Raw genomic sequence first — 13,610 nt, 5'->3', positions numbered from 1 at the left:
ATTCACACTAATATTTTTTGTTTTAATTTGGTTAAGTTAAGTTGGTTAGGTTAGGTTAGGTTGGTAGTGTGTAACCGCGTTTTAGTGCCTAGTAAAGACGTAGACGATATCCTTGATATCTTTTATGGTCATGATCCTTACAGAAGTGGAATATAATGATAATTCCGTACAATGTCTGGATACGAGGTTTATTCGCACATCGTATACCTCCACCGTGATAGATAGGTATCGGAAGCCGTATCGCTACCTAATTCATACCACAAAAATCTATGAAAGTGAGTTCGGCATGACAATTGAAAAATAGAGTATGAAATATCTTTTATCCCATTTTTTATAACAAGAGCTAAAATAGCATCTCACCTTTTCCTTGTCTTTGTCTGCACTTTTACCGTTTAAATGATTGTTTAACATATGAATGAATATGTTCAAAATAATCACTATTCTGGACTTAAATCAAACAAAGTTTCTGGTATGATATCAAAGAGACTGTCATATGTATTAAACATAATTTGTTCAAGGAGTTTTCATAAAAAAGTTTGTAGAGGTTCTTTTCGTGAAATATTGGATTTGAATGGAATAACATTTCTCAAAAGTGACAGCAATTTATGGTCTGAAAAATATTCGCTTACCTCACACGTTTTCTATGAAGGTCATTTTATGGATAAGGAATCTGTCTAAGTTTTATAAACCGGAAAAAAAATTGAAGAATGCATATTTTTAGAAACAACCAGTATTGCTCAAAGTGATCAGTATATCAAGAGAAAAATTAATTTAAATAATCCTAGTGTGCTATATCCATATTTTTAAGATTTTGAAAAAACAAAATATGTAAAAAATTCAACGTCATCAGTGACCAACTTAATTAACTTAACCTACAAAATTCAATTTCAGTTTCAGAACCTCGCCGGTCCTATTAAAGTCTAATATCATTCATAATTGGACCAATAAAAATTCACAACATTTTAAATAGCAACTAGAACCGATACACTTTATGTCATGTCTCAATTTGAATTTAAATTTGATTTTAGAATCCTATGAATTTGATAATTTTTTGAAAGAATCAATAAAATTCAAAACAATCCTCAATTAATTAAAGTAAGTAATTTTCAATTATCATACTTTTAAACACATTTTTACATATTATTAAGTTCATTACTAAAAAGTTCTCCATGATTATTTACCTATTTTCCTCTTATGCCCGACTTCTCTAAAATGTCTTTCTATGTAATACATATATATATATATATATACAGTGCTTTTCAGATAAAAGTATCCACCTTTAATAACTTTTGTAATACTGGTATTTAGAAAAAATCCAAAAACACCTCAATTTATGTTGGAAGGGGCAAGCATTATGGCTTATTTAAACTTACTGGAAAAGCCACCCCCTCACCCCTAGCAGCATCCCCTTTATTTTTTTAAATTGTTGTCATATTTTTTATGTAAAATTTGGATACTCCTCTTTGAGCTGATTTCAAAAATGTATAATACTTGTAGGTTAAAGTGGTTAGTTTATGAGATAAACAATTTTTCTTTTAAGAGCACAAATTTTACTTATTATTTACTTTCACCTTATTTGCCTGTACTAAAATGGGTTGCACAACAGTTCAAACTCTTTAATCTTTTTAACTGTGCTATTTATTCTACTTAAAAAATCCAAACAACAAAAAACTCTACTTTTTATTAAAGTTTGACATTGTCAACTAGAATTTGTAGTCACTATTGATAGTGTAATTTGATACATTATTTATTTTGTTTCTCTGAAATGGTTTACTCTTTGCAAGAAAGAATTGAAATTGTAGGTTCATACTACCAAAATAATAATTGTGCAAGAGCTGCTGCTAGAAAATTTAACGAATTACATGACGGAAGACATGCAACTCATAAGTATGTAATTCAACTGATGGAGAAATTTACCACAACAGGGTCTGTTTGCAATAAAGTGCATAAGCGAGAGGGACTCGTAAATAACGAAGCAATCCAAGTGGCAATTTTAGGGCAAGTCAGCTTAGAGGCTCAACAACCCCAATCGTTGTCAACAATAAGTAGAGCGATCGGTGTTTAATCTTCTACAGTTTTCCGAGTTCTACATAAATTCAAGTACCACACATACAAAGTTAAGTTGGTGCACGAGTTGAATGAAGATGATTTTGATCGTCGTCTAAAGTTTTGCGAATCAATGACGCAAATTATCAAAAACAATCCACAATTGTTAAACAATATTTGCTTTTCTGATGAATGCTCATGGTCATTAAATGGCTTAGTAAGTAGGCATAATTGTAGATATTGGGCTGAAAGTGATCCACATATTATGCGTGAATTCCATACACAACATCCCCAAAAGTTAAACGTTTGGTGTGGTATCCTAGGTGACCACATTGTCGGACCTTTCTTCATCAACGGAAATTTAAATGGTGAATCATATCTTGAGTTACTCAGGGAAAGGGTTGACCCACGTATTACAACAATAATAGAAAATGATGATAACCTTTCCGAAGATTTACTGGTATTTCAACAAGACGGAGCTCCCCCACACTATGCTATGCCTGTCCGACAATTTTTAAACGAAACATTCCCCGCTCGTTGGATAGGTAGAAGGGGGCAGATGATGGAGTGGCCACCTAGGTCACCGGATTTAACACCCCTAGACTTCTTTTTATGGGGGTATTTAAAAACAAAAGTTTATGCTACCCAACCAGAATCTCTGGATGATTTACGAGAGAGGATAGAAAATGAATGTCGACAATTAAATCCAGCCGTATTAAGCAATGTCAGAGAGGCATTTCAAAATAGATTATACCATTGTATGGAAGTGAATGGTACTCATTTTGAACACTTATTGTAACTTCATAATAAATAGCACAGTTAAAAAGATTAAAGAGTTTGAACTGTTGTACAACCCATTTTAGTACAGGCAAATAAGGTGAAAGTAAATAATAAGTAAAATTTGTGCTCTTAAAAGAAAAATTGTTTATCTCATAAACTAACCACTTTAACCTACAAGTATTATACATTTTTGAAATCAGCTCAAAGAGGAGTACCCAAATTTTACTTAGAAAATATGAAAAGTAATTTAAAAAAATAAAGGGGATGCTGCTAGGGGTGAGGGGGTGGCTTTTCCAGTAAGTTCAAATAAGCCATAATGCTTACTCCTTCCAACATAAATTGACGTGTTTTTGGATTTTTTCTAAATACCTATATTACAAAAGTTATTAAAGGTGGATACTTTTATCTGAAAAGCACTGTTTATAGTACTGTGTAATATGAGAGTAAGGTAAAGAAGTATTTATTCAAATACACATATTAACTATTATGTCCTTTTCGATATGGTGCATTTGTGTTTAATATCCTATCATCATCATATTCCAAATGAGAAGAATGATTAACTCCATATTTTCACACCTAATTGATTCAATGTATGAGTTTACATATGTCCATAAACAAATATGATATGAATCAAAGATTGAATACCTTGAGGACTAATTTAGTTTTGTATACTTTTCTGATTTCATTTTGGTTTTTCATATTGTACAAAAATTTATTCTATTATCTCATTCAGTTTAAGAGTTAATTTTCAATTTCATTTCTGGCACTTACCATCCAAAAATGGATTATTGGGATCACTAATAGCCCAGAGCTGTCCAACAATAAAGGGCGTTGAGCAGATTATATACATAACAATAACTGCAATTGTTTGTTTCACAGTATTTATTTTTGCTCTGGAAATTAATGGTTTTCTTTTGCGAGTGGTCGTTTTGTAACTGTTGTAGGGTCTTAAACTGGACTCAGAATTTTGCCATATTTCTTTACAAATGCAGCTGTATGTATAAACTAGAACTATCAGAGGAATGATGAATATGGATACGCTGTACCTAGAAAAAAATTCAATAGTTGATATTGTTTGTCGCGAGTTATATTTCAGTATTTCTTAATTACGAATAATTGCTTTACATTTCTCTTTACCATAATATATTCATTGCAAAATATGAACAATAAACCAGGTTATGAATCCCATTCGGAAAATTCCGTATATTTGATAGAACGATAGAATATTTGTTATATGTTTATGTATTTTTAAACTGTGAGGAAGTTGTAGAAGCATGAGGATGTGTTTAGAATATTAAATAAATGTCCTCTCATTTCCTTTGCATTTTTACTTTTTCATTATAATTTTAAATGTACCCCGTTAGGCAATGCGGAACCAATCGACTTATTTCTGCAAACCAAGATATCAAAATAACTTGGATCCAAAAAGCATTTTTTTCCTATAAAAATCCAAATTCATTTGGCTCTTTATTAAAGAAGCAGCATCGTAGACATGTAAAAGAAAATCGCAAGAAAATGCAGAAAAAAAAGAGTTTCCACAACAAGATAGGGAAATGTGGGACGTCAGTTTCCTCTATTTTGATAAATCATAAAATAGTTATATGTAGAGAAATATTCACTAAGATAATACATATCTCTTCACAACGAATGAATACTGCACTTTGGACGGTGAGAAATTTATGAACTTTGGATTACCGTGCAGTAGCACAAAAAAACACTTGCGATAAATATGACACCTTCAGCGCTAAAATTGAAACATGGTCTGAGTGATAAGAAAAGACTAGACATCAGAGTATACATACTCTTCATATGGATGAAATAGTATGAATTTGTGCCTTATTGAAAAAGGAAAAAATAAAAAAAAGCGGAAACCCCGCTTTAGTAAGAACATTTTATTTTACAAATGACAGCATAAACTGCTGTATATACGCTGGTCAAGAGAAAAAATCTACTTTTAATACGTGCAACAGATAGGTTCTTGTCCCAGAAAATATTCTTGATAACAACATATCAACTACAGTTGGAAAGATTCGTACGTGGGTCAGGAAAGGAACATAAAAATGGCCATGCTACTGAAGTATGTTTTAGAGAAATCGCCAATCCCAAAAAGTATTCGGCTAAGATGTTTCATGTCTGGACACAGAGAAATAATCAATGAAAAAAAGTTATGATAACGACAGAATAAACTGTTTTGAATTTATACACACGAAGATTTTGAAAGATACAATTTTGAAATAACAGTTTACAATGCGGTCCATATGTATGGAATCAATTCAATTTTAGCGTTATTATGTAATCTGTGGAAAAACAGGTCGATTTTTATTCTTTGATTGACAATTCACATTATGAAAATATTATGTCCTTCCAGCACCTCCTCTGAATTATATGCACACTCTCGAAAATTTTAAATAAGAAAGGGGGTCGTGCGGTACCTTGTTGGGAATGCACTTTAATCCTCTGTTCGAGGGTGTGAACTTTTTCCAAATTTTGTGCAATCATAATTGAGAAAATTAATTTTTAAGTTGTGAAATTTTGGAAATATCTCTTCAACAAAACTTAAAAACTTTACGTAGGGTGAAGATAATAATGTCGCATAATATTTAGAATGTATTTTTCAACGCACTCAAACAATTAAATAAAATAATCAAGTATTTTCGAATGTGCTCGGCTAAACATCAGGAAACAATCTTTGAAAATACTAAAATATTAGTGAAAACGCCTATTAAACAATTGATATGAATCTAGTAGGCTGCTGTCATTTGGGTATTTAAAGTTACTAAAAGACATCGGAATAATAATATTGCGCGTATCAAATTTAATTATGGCTCATTTGTCGGAGACTCAAAGAATATACATTTCAATTAAGATTGGTCATGATAATAAAACAAAAACTCAAAAAGAGGTACGAGCAATTTCCAATAATAAATACCCTGGTCAACACGTTTCGCAGTCTACAGTTACCAAAATTGAAAAAAACATCCTTGAAACTGGACATGTAAAAAATATTGGAAAACCAGGTAGAAATGTTCAGTTTACGATGAAAAAAAGTTAGATGTACTTCTAGAAATTGAGGAATTTAGAGAGTTTTGTATAAAGGAAAATACCACTTTTACAAAGTTCAGTTGGTTCAGACGTTAAATGAAGATGATCCTGATAAAAAGCTAGAATTCTGTGAATTGATGATGAACAGAATGATCGCAGATTTGCAGTTCATGATCAAAATAGTTTTTTTTAGATGAAGCGACGTTTCACTTAAACGGAACAGATAACAAACAGAATTGTAGATATTGGAGCAGAGAAAATCCTGGTGCCCACTCAGTATCTTAAAAAAGTGAAAGCTTGGGCTGGTATCATAATCAATGAAATTATTGGCCCTTATTTTTTGAGGGTACAGTCAATGGTGAGGTTTATCCAGATTTTTTGATCAACTTCTTAGTGCCTACATCACAAAGACTTTTTCCTAATGTTAATCATCCAAATGAGATAGTTCGATACATTTAATACCAACAAGATGGAGCCCCACTGCCTTTTACATGTACAGCTAGAAATTATTTGAACGAGCGAATCCACCTATTGGCAAAAATAGGTGGATTGGAACACATGGAAGGATCGAATGGCCGGATAGATTCCCCGATTGACTCCTCTTGATTACTTCTTACAGAGTTATTTAAAATATATTTCAATAAACCATACAATAATGCTAATTCAAAAGTTAGAACAAAAATACAAAATATTGTACGAGAATTCCAAAATCAACGGTAATTGTCAAGAAGTGAATGAATTAAACATTTCATTTAATTTTTCAATTACATCGAAAAATACATTCTAAATATTATGCGACATTATTATCTTCACTCTACGTAAGGTTTTTAAGTTTTCACAACTTAAAAATTAATTTTCTCAATTATGATTGCACAAAATTTGAAAAAACTTCAAACCCTCGAACAGAGGATTGAAGTGCATTCCCAACAAGGTGCCACACGACCTCCTTTCTTATTTAAAATTTTAGATAGGGTGGTTATAATTCAGAGGCGGCGCTGAAGGAGATAATATATTGTAAATTGTCAATTAAGAATAAAAATCGACCTGTTTCAGATGTTTTTACACAGTACATAATAACATTATAATGTGAAATGTGGAACCAAAAATGAACGATATTGAATCATTTTTACATTCTATATCTGCAATAGATCACCACTTCAATAATAATCTTCAGGAATTGAAGGTAACTGATTGCACTTTTTAGAAAGATTCTTTCACTTAAACAGTCAAAGGACTTTTGTACAAAAATATATGCAACCAGACTAAATTGAAAATATACAAATCCATAGAAAAATCAGTTCAATGAAAAATTTGTTTGTTATTTATATTATATTTGCAATGTTAGCTCAAAGCTCAAAACTATGTATTAACCTTGGGTCAGCAAACTTCTTTGTCCCCTGCAGCAGAAGTCTGCGATTATTGTCATCTTTTGCGCCGATGAAAAAGTTAGTCCAAAGGTCCAATTATCTTCTTCGTTAGAGGTTTGATTTTAGACAATTATTCATGTAGGTTAGTTTGGATCCTATGCAGAAAAAGAGCTTCTCGTTCTACAGACCTTCTGCTTTTAAATTCTTTTGTATTTGTTCTGAAACTATATCCTCAAGTTTGACGAGGTACGTTCCTTGAAGTGCCATTATTTTTGGAGAGGCGCATTCAGAAATTTTCATAACTCGTGAAAAAATACTACTATGTAATGGGCTTCTAAGGTTTCCTGTATATGAATCTGAAGTTTCTCGAGATGAGTCTTCTTGGTTGGTAAGCTGAGTATTTACTTCATACAGTCATATTTTTAGTGTGTTCACTTTTTGTTGTTTCCATGTACAAGTACAATTAGAAGCCAAAAAGAGACTTGGTGTGATGATTATATTTTGTGTGTTAAGTGTGATGACTGTCAACTTTTAGAATGTTGAAATATTTCTAAGTGTATGACAATTGCTCTAATGCGTGATATTCGTGCTTTTTATCAACAGCTTAATCCAATTCAAATGGGTTCATTGGGCTCGATCTTGATTGATTAAGCCTGCCTTTACTTTATATTGGTGTAAATGCTGTGAAATTCCTTGTCAGCAGCGATTAGTACAAATCTCAAAATGTTATAGCACATCGAAGTAAGACTGCGTTAGTCCCTTTTTGATTTTTGATATAACTATTCTATATCGTGTTCCTAGTGCATTCATTTTTCCAGTTAATCAATTGGAAAAAAAAATATTTGTTAGATTTTGGATTAGTTCGTTGAGCCGTTATATAGGTACATCTGTATAGTGGGATTTTTTTCAGATTTGTTTGGTTGATTTTCTACATCCTTCAACTTGTTTGGGATTTTATCATGTTTATTATTTCATGATATGTTACATAAATGAAAAGGATGTTTAGGGAATTGACAGAGTTAGAACCTTTCATTGGATAAGCCGTCAATATTTGGAAAATGCGACAAGAAATTTTTGATCATTTGCTTGAAAGTTATCTAGATGGAATATTTCTGTCGTATTTACTGCTCAGACAAGTATAACAGAAAATCATCCTTTCTTCAACGTCTTTTTTTTAAGGTAGGAAAATAGTATAGTCTTCAAATTTGCGTTTCTGTATCATTCATGCCTCAATAGTTGGTCGTTCCCTAATTGCAAAGATTTTCTAGCTCTGAAAATTATTGATACTAGTTGTATCTAGAACTTGATTTCATTTTATATCATAAGCCGTATTCTTGAATGTTTCTCGTTTTATGGTACAGAGAAATTGGCAATTATTGTAGTTTGCGAAATATAGAGCGTATTTTTTTTAATTTTTTTAACTCTTCTTATTAGCAAAAGATAGCTGGCGGAGCTGGTCTATAATTAACAAGTTTAAATAACATATTTTGCGGATCCACACACGTTGATGTACCATTGCAATATTTGCAGATGACACAGCCTAGCTCAAATTACACTGAAACCCAATGACAGCATTTAGACATCTAAAATCATATCTGAATAAAGAAACAAAATGGTTCAAGACAAGGAAAATTGGAGCAAACGAAATGTAAAATATTTGTGACACTTTCACTGTAAAAAAGGAGAATGTTTGTCCAACAGTCTTGTTTAACAATCAATACCTCATACAGAAAAATACATACATAATCTTATTTAGAAAGCTATGTTGAAGCCAATACGGAAAAATTCGATACCATGCATTGCCAGTGCTGCGGTATACGTCCTAAATCTAGTAATCGAGATCTCGAAAATCATAAAATCAGAAAACGAAGTACGACATTTGAAGCATTTAAAACGGACGGCCCTAGCTAAAAACTTGAACTAATAACAGACTTGTGACCAATATCTAATTTTTTGATATTAGTATAACCACCATTTAAAAAAGGTTTTGATAGAGTTACTCAAAGGAAAATTTTTCGCCGCGTTATACTAAAAAACAGATTATGTAAAACAGGAGACAGAAAAGTTGAAGACCTTTCATACTCAATTTGTTTATTGAATCGTATTGTTTCTCTTATTCTTTCAATAGCTCTTTGAAAATTTGGAGTTCTTCTAAATTAAAATGGTCCCTTATTTAAATAAATTTTCCTTGAATATTTTTGGGGTCTATAAGGGTAATTGTACTGTATAAGAACTTCATAGTGGAAATCTTTAGTTTTTGTCACCATCTTACAAATTTTCCATTTGGGTTGTTTATTGAGAATCATTTGAGAGTTCATAGTATAGAATTTTGAATCTCCTCTCAAAATGTTGAGGGTGAAAATATTTGGTAGTCCAAATTATTTCTATCATTTCCTTTTCTATATTCGATGATAAAATATTTCTGTTTCTGTTCCTGTTTCTGTTTCTGTTTCTGTTTCTGTTTCTGTTTCTGTTTCTGTTTCTGTTTCTGTTTCTGTTTCTGTTTCTGTTTCTGTTTCTGTTTCTGTTTCTGTTTCTGTTTCTGTTTCTGTTTCTGTTTCTGTTTCTGTTTCTGTTTCTGTTTCTGTTTCTGTTTCTGTTTCTGTTTCTGTTTCTGTTTCTGTTTCTGTTTCTGTTCTGTTCTGAATGCGCATGTGTTCAACTTATCGTTGACAATGGGACCTCAAGAAATATGGCTCCAATGGAAAAATTGCTTGCATGTTTAATGAGATTGATCCCAAAAATCCTCCAGTCAAAATTAGCTCTTGTTTGGTCTGGATTCGATCAAGTTCCTTCTGAAGTGATAATATGACTTAAGAAGCTGACCTCGTTTTTTAGGAAATCAGGTGTAATAACTCAAGAAATCCGTCTATAGTGGAGGATATGAATGCATTCAATGAAGAATTGGACTTTGAATTAGATATCAAGTTGACCATTATATATTTAGTTTTCAAATTGTTTGTAACCTAACATTCTCCTCAATCTAGTTAAACTTAGTTCTTTTATTAACTTATTTTCTTTTTTGTTCACTTGAAAATTACAATAATTTTTTTTAATTTTATCAAAATACTACAAATAATACTTGGTTCGTTGTTGCATAACGGGGTTCAATCGATACCTGAATTACCTGGGTAAGGGAACGTTTACAAATTATATAATATAATTTTGGATATTCCCTATCACCATGTAAGGTATTGTCGGATTTGAAGATATCCACCCCCCCTCTTACGTAAGAAATATGGTTGAAAATATATACAATGTGTCTACTTAAGTTGGAAAACATTTTTATTGATGGTTTTATAAATAAAAGTTCCTAATAACAAGTTCTGCATGGTTCAAAAGCTAAGACCCAAACATTAAATATTAATTTTTTTGGAGCAGTATTCAAGGTTTGTCAAAAAATTTAAATTTTGTGCAAGAGTAAATTATCTTTATTTTTTACAATTCAAAAAAATGTTATGAAGTGAAGATGTTTTGAATTGAAAGTTATATTTAAATATGCAATTACAGCTATTTATTATAAAAATTCCGATTATGTGATTATTTACTAATCATTCCGTATTAATTATTCTGACGGGATCAAATTTAACGCAATCTAGGATGCCCTGACATGAAGTATGTGACAGTGAATGTCAGAGTGAGTTGTTGTTTATAACATCACAATAAAAATGACAAATTTACTGAATCGTGAAGAAAAAATAAAAATTGTGTTAATTGTTGGAGACAATTACAAAACACATAGAGAGGCTGCAAATATTTTCAATAATAGACATCCGCATAGAAACATCAGACATTCAACAGTTACAAGGTTTTAAATAAATTTGAGGCTAGTGAAAGTATAGAGAATAAATTTGAGAATAAACGCCGAAAATGGGTTGCGAATGAAGACACTGAATATGAAGTGATGCTTTCTGTCTCTGCAATCCAAACTACTTCAGTAAGTGAAGATACAGTGGCAAATATTTTGAAAGGTAATGAATATCATGCATACAAACCGCAATTCGTACATGCGTTCCTACAAAGGGATTACGATATTCGTTTTGAATTTTGTGCTTTGATCCGAGGAAAGTTGGATAAAGACCCGTATTTTACAAGAACTATAATATTTTCCGATGAGGAAACATTTTCTTCATACGAAACCGTCTCATCACAAAATTGTCGATGGTGGTTTAACAGTGATTTAAACTTTGTAATAAGAACTCGGACCCAATATTCTTTTAAAACGAACGTATGGTGTGGTGTGTACAAAAATAAATTAGCTGCACCTTTTTCTTTTCGATATTCCTTAAATGCCGCACAATACTTATAATTTTTAGTAAATCAAGTAAGTGGTTTTTTGCACGATCTTCCGTTACAAGAACGTATGACAATTTGGTTCCAACAAGACGTTGCTTCCATCCATAGTACATTGAACTTTAGAGTACCTACTCCTTGAAAATATGTTTACTGGGAAGGTAATTCACAGGTATTCAGATATTTTTTGGACTCCTAGGTCTGTTGATTTGACACCCCTTGATTTTTTTATGGGGTTACTTAAAACGGCAGGTTTATCAGCGAGGACCATTTGATGATGTAGACCATTTGGAGAGAATTATTTCTGAAGAATGCCAAAAAATCACTCCAAATATGATACGGGAAGTAATACAAGAGTTTGACAAAAGAACAATTAAATGTTTACAAAGAGGAAGTAGATATGTGGCAGCTGTAGGACAATGAATTGAAACCTATTTATGTTTGTTTCTGTTTAATAAATATTCTTTGTATGGATTTTTCAATTTCTACAATAAATAATTATTAAGCATTCATTACGTATGTAAATTGCACGGCTGTTCAAAAACAGTAATAAATAGAAAGGTTATCATATTTTTAACAGGTAAAAGAGATAAATTGAATGATCAGTAAATAATCAAAAAACCTGAATTTTCATAATAAATGGCTGTAATCGCATATTTGAATATAACTTTTAGTTCAAAACAACTTTACTCTATAACATTTTTCTGAATTGTGAAAAATAAATATACTTTACTCTTTAAAATTCAAATTTTTTGACAAACCTCGTATACTACTTTGAAAAATTGATATCTGATGATTGAATTATAACTTTTGGACGATGTAGAACTTTTTATCAGGAATAACTTTATTCATAAAGCCACTAATAAAAAAGTTTTCCATATGGTACCAACTTAAGTAGACACACTGTATATTCAAGAGCTCAAATCACATTAAAAATTTCTTATTAATGACACTGTTTGGTTTGGTATATTAAATATGACTCTCAAGTTGCGCCGTCGTTGGAGTTACATATGGAGTATGCATCAAGTTTCATTTGGCATTCACGTGTTTTCATTAAGGCCGAGCTCGCGTTTTATACATTGAAAGAGCATTTGAATCGCAGGTATCAAATTATTACGGAAAATAGCATATGAATGTAGTCAATGACCTTACGTAAGAAAATATGAATGTCACCCAGCCCCTTCATGTCAGGTTTCATAAGGAATGTTTAACTCTACCCACCCCCCAATGAGTCTTACGTTATTTGTGAACGTTCCCTAAGTTGTCAACTTATTTCATAACGGAGCTCAATCGCTTGAAAACACTAGCTCTTATAATTAGTTGTATTTTTTCCAAACAAATCACTTAAGTTAAGGAACAAAGATGGATGACAGACTAATAGGATACAATCCGGAAATGTACCGAAAACTAATATCTCCAAGGGTGATATTACCAAAGTGAAATATAATAATAGTGACTGGTACTAAAATTAAACATCAAAACAACAGTCAAACCAATACCGGTAGTACTATTTATAGTAATTATACTCTAGAATGAGATATTCTGCACGTGTTCATCCTTAATTCAACGAAACTGAGAACCTATCAACTTTTCCCTATAAGGAATATTATATCCCCAATCAAAAATATATGAACCACGATAATTTCTATGAATTCTCTAATAAATTTTGTTAGCTTTCAAAAAAATTTTAGTCATTAAAATAGCAGGAAATATTATAAGCTGAAACGTTATATAAATATTTTCAAAAATAACTTTTTACCTTCAATTTTACGATAATCATTAAACATTTTAGAAATTTGTTTATGTTGCGGCAGGTTTAATATAAATAATAAAATGAAATTAATAACACACGAAAATGAAGAGAGAATGTGTTAAAGAAGTTGGTATTTTCCAATTTTGAAAATTGGAAATGGCGGTCATGTAATTTGACTCAATTTTTTTTTGATTGCTGTTGTTATGCTGTTTATATGATTATGAAACATTATTAATTTTCGAATGCAGTTTCTCGTATCAACAAATTTCATTTACTTATTTTTCAACGCTTCAACTAGAAAAAGAAATTGTCTTCTAATTTTGTTTCAA

General features: G+C 31.3%; 1 protein-coding gene across 4 annotated transcripts in view; it reads right to left on the bottom strand.

Moving 5' to 3' along the window:
• LOC130453367 (mesotocin receptor-like) overlaps window positions 1-13,610 on the bottom strand; it is a 178,759-nt gene that overhangs the window by 61,938 nt on the left and 103,211 nt on the right. For all 4 annotated transcript variants that reach the window (XM_056793072.1, XM_056793071.1, XM_056793073.1 and 1 more), the window contains one exon: window positions 3,598-3,872. In XM_056793072.1, the coding sequence (XP_056649050.1) occupies window positions 3,598-3,872 (275 nt within the window). The remainder of the gene's footprint in view (window positions 1-3,597; window positions 3,873-13,610) is intronic.

Source organism: Diorhabda sublineata, chromosome 2, assembly GCF_026230105.1.
Source record: "Diorhabda sublineata isolate icDioSubl1.1 chromosome 2, icDioSubl1.1, whole genome shotgun sequence".
NCBI classification, from domain to species: domain Eukaryota; kingdom Metazoa; phylum Arthropoda; class Insecta; order Coleoptera; family Chrysomelidae; genus Diorhabda; species Diorhabda sublineata.
Note: the sequence above shows the minus strand (reverse complement) of the source record. Positions and strands in the feature narration are given on the sequence as shown.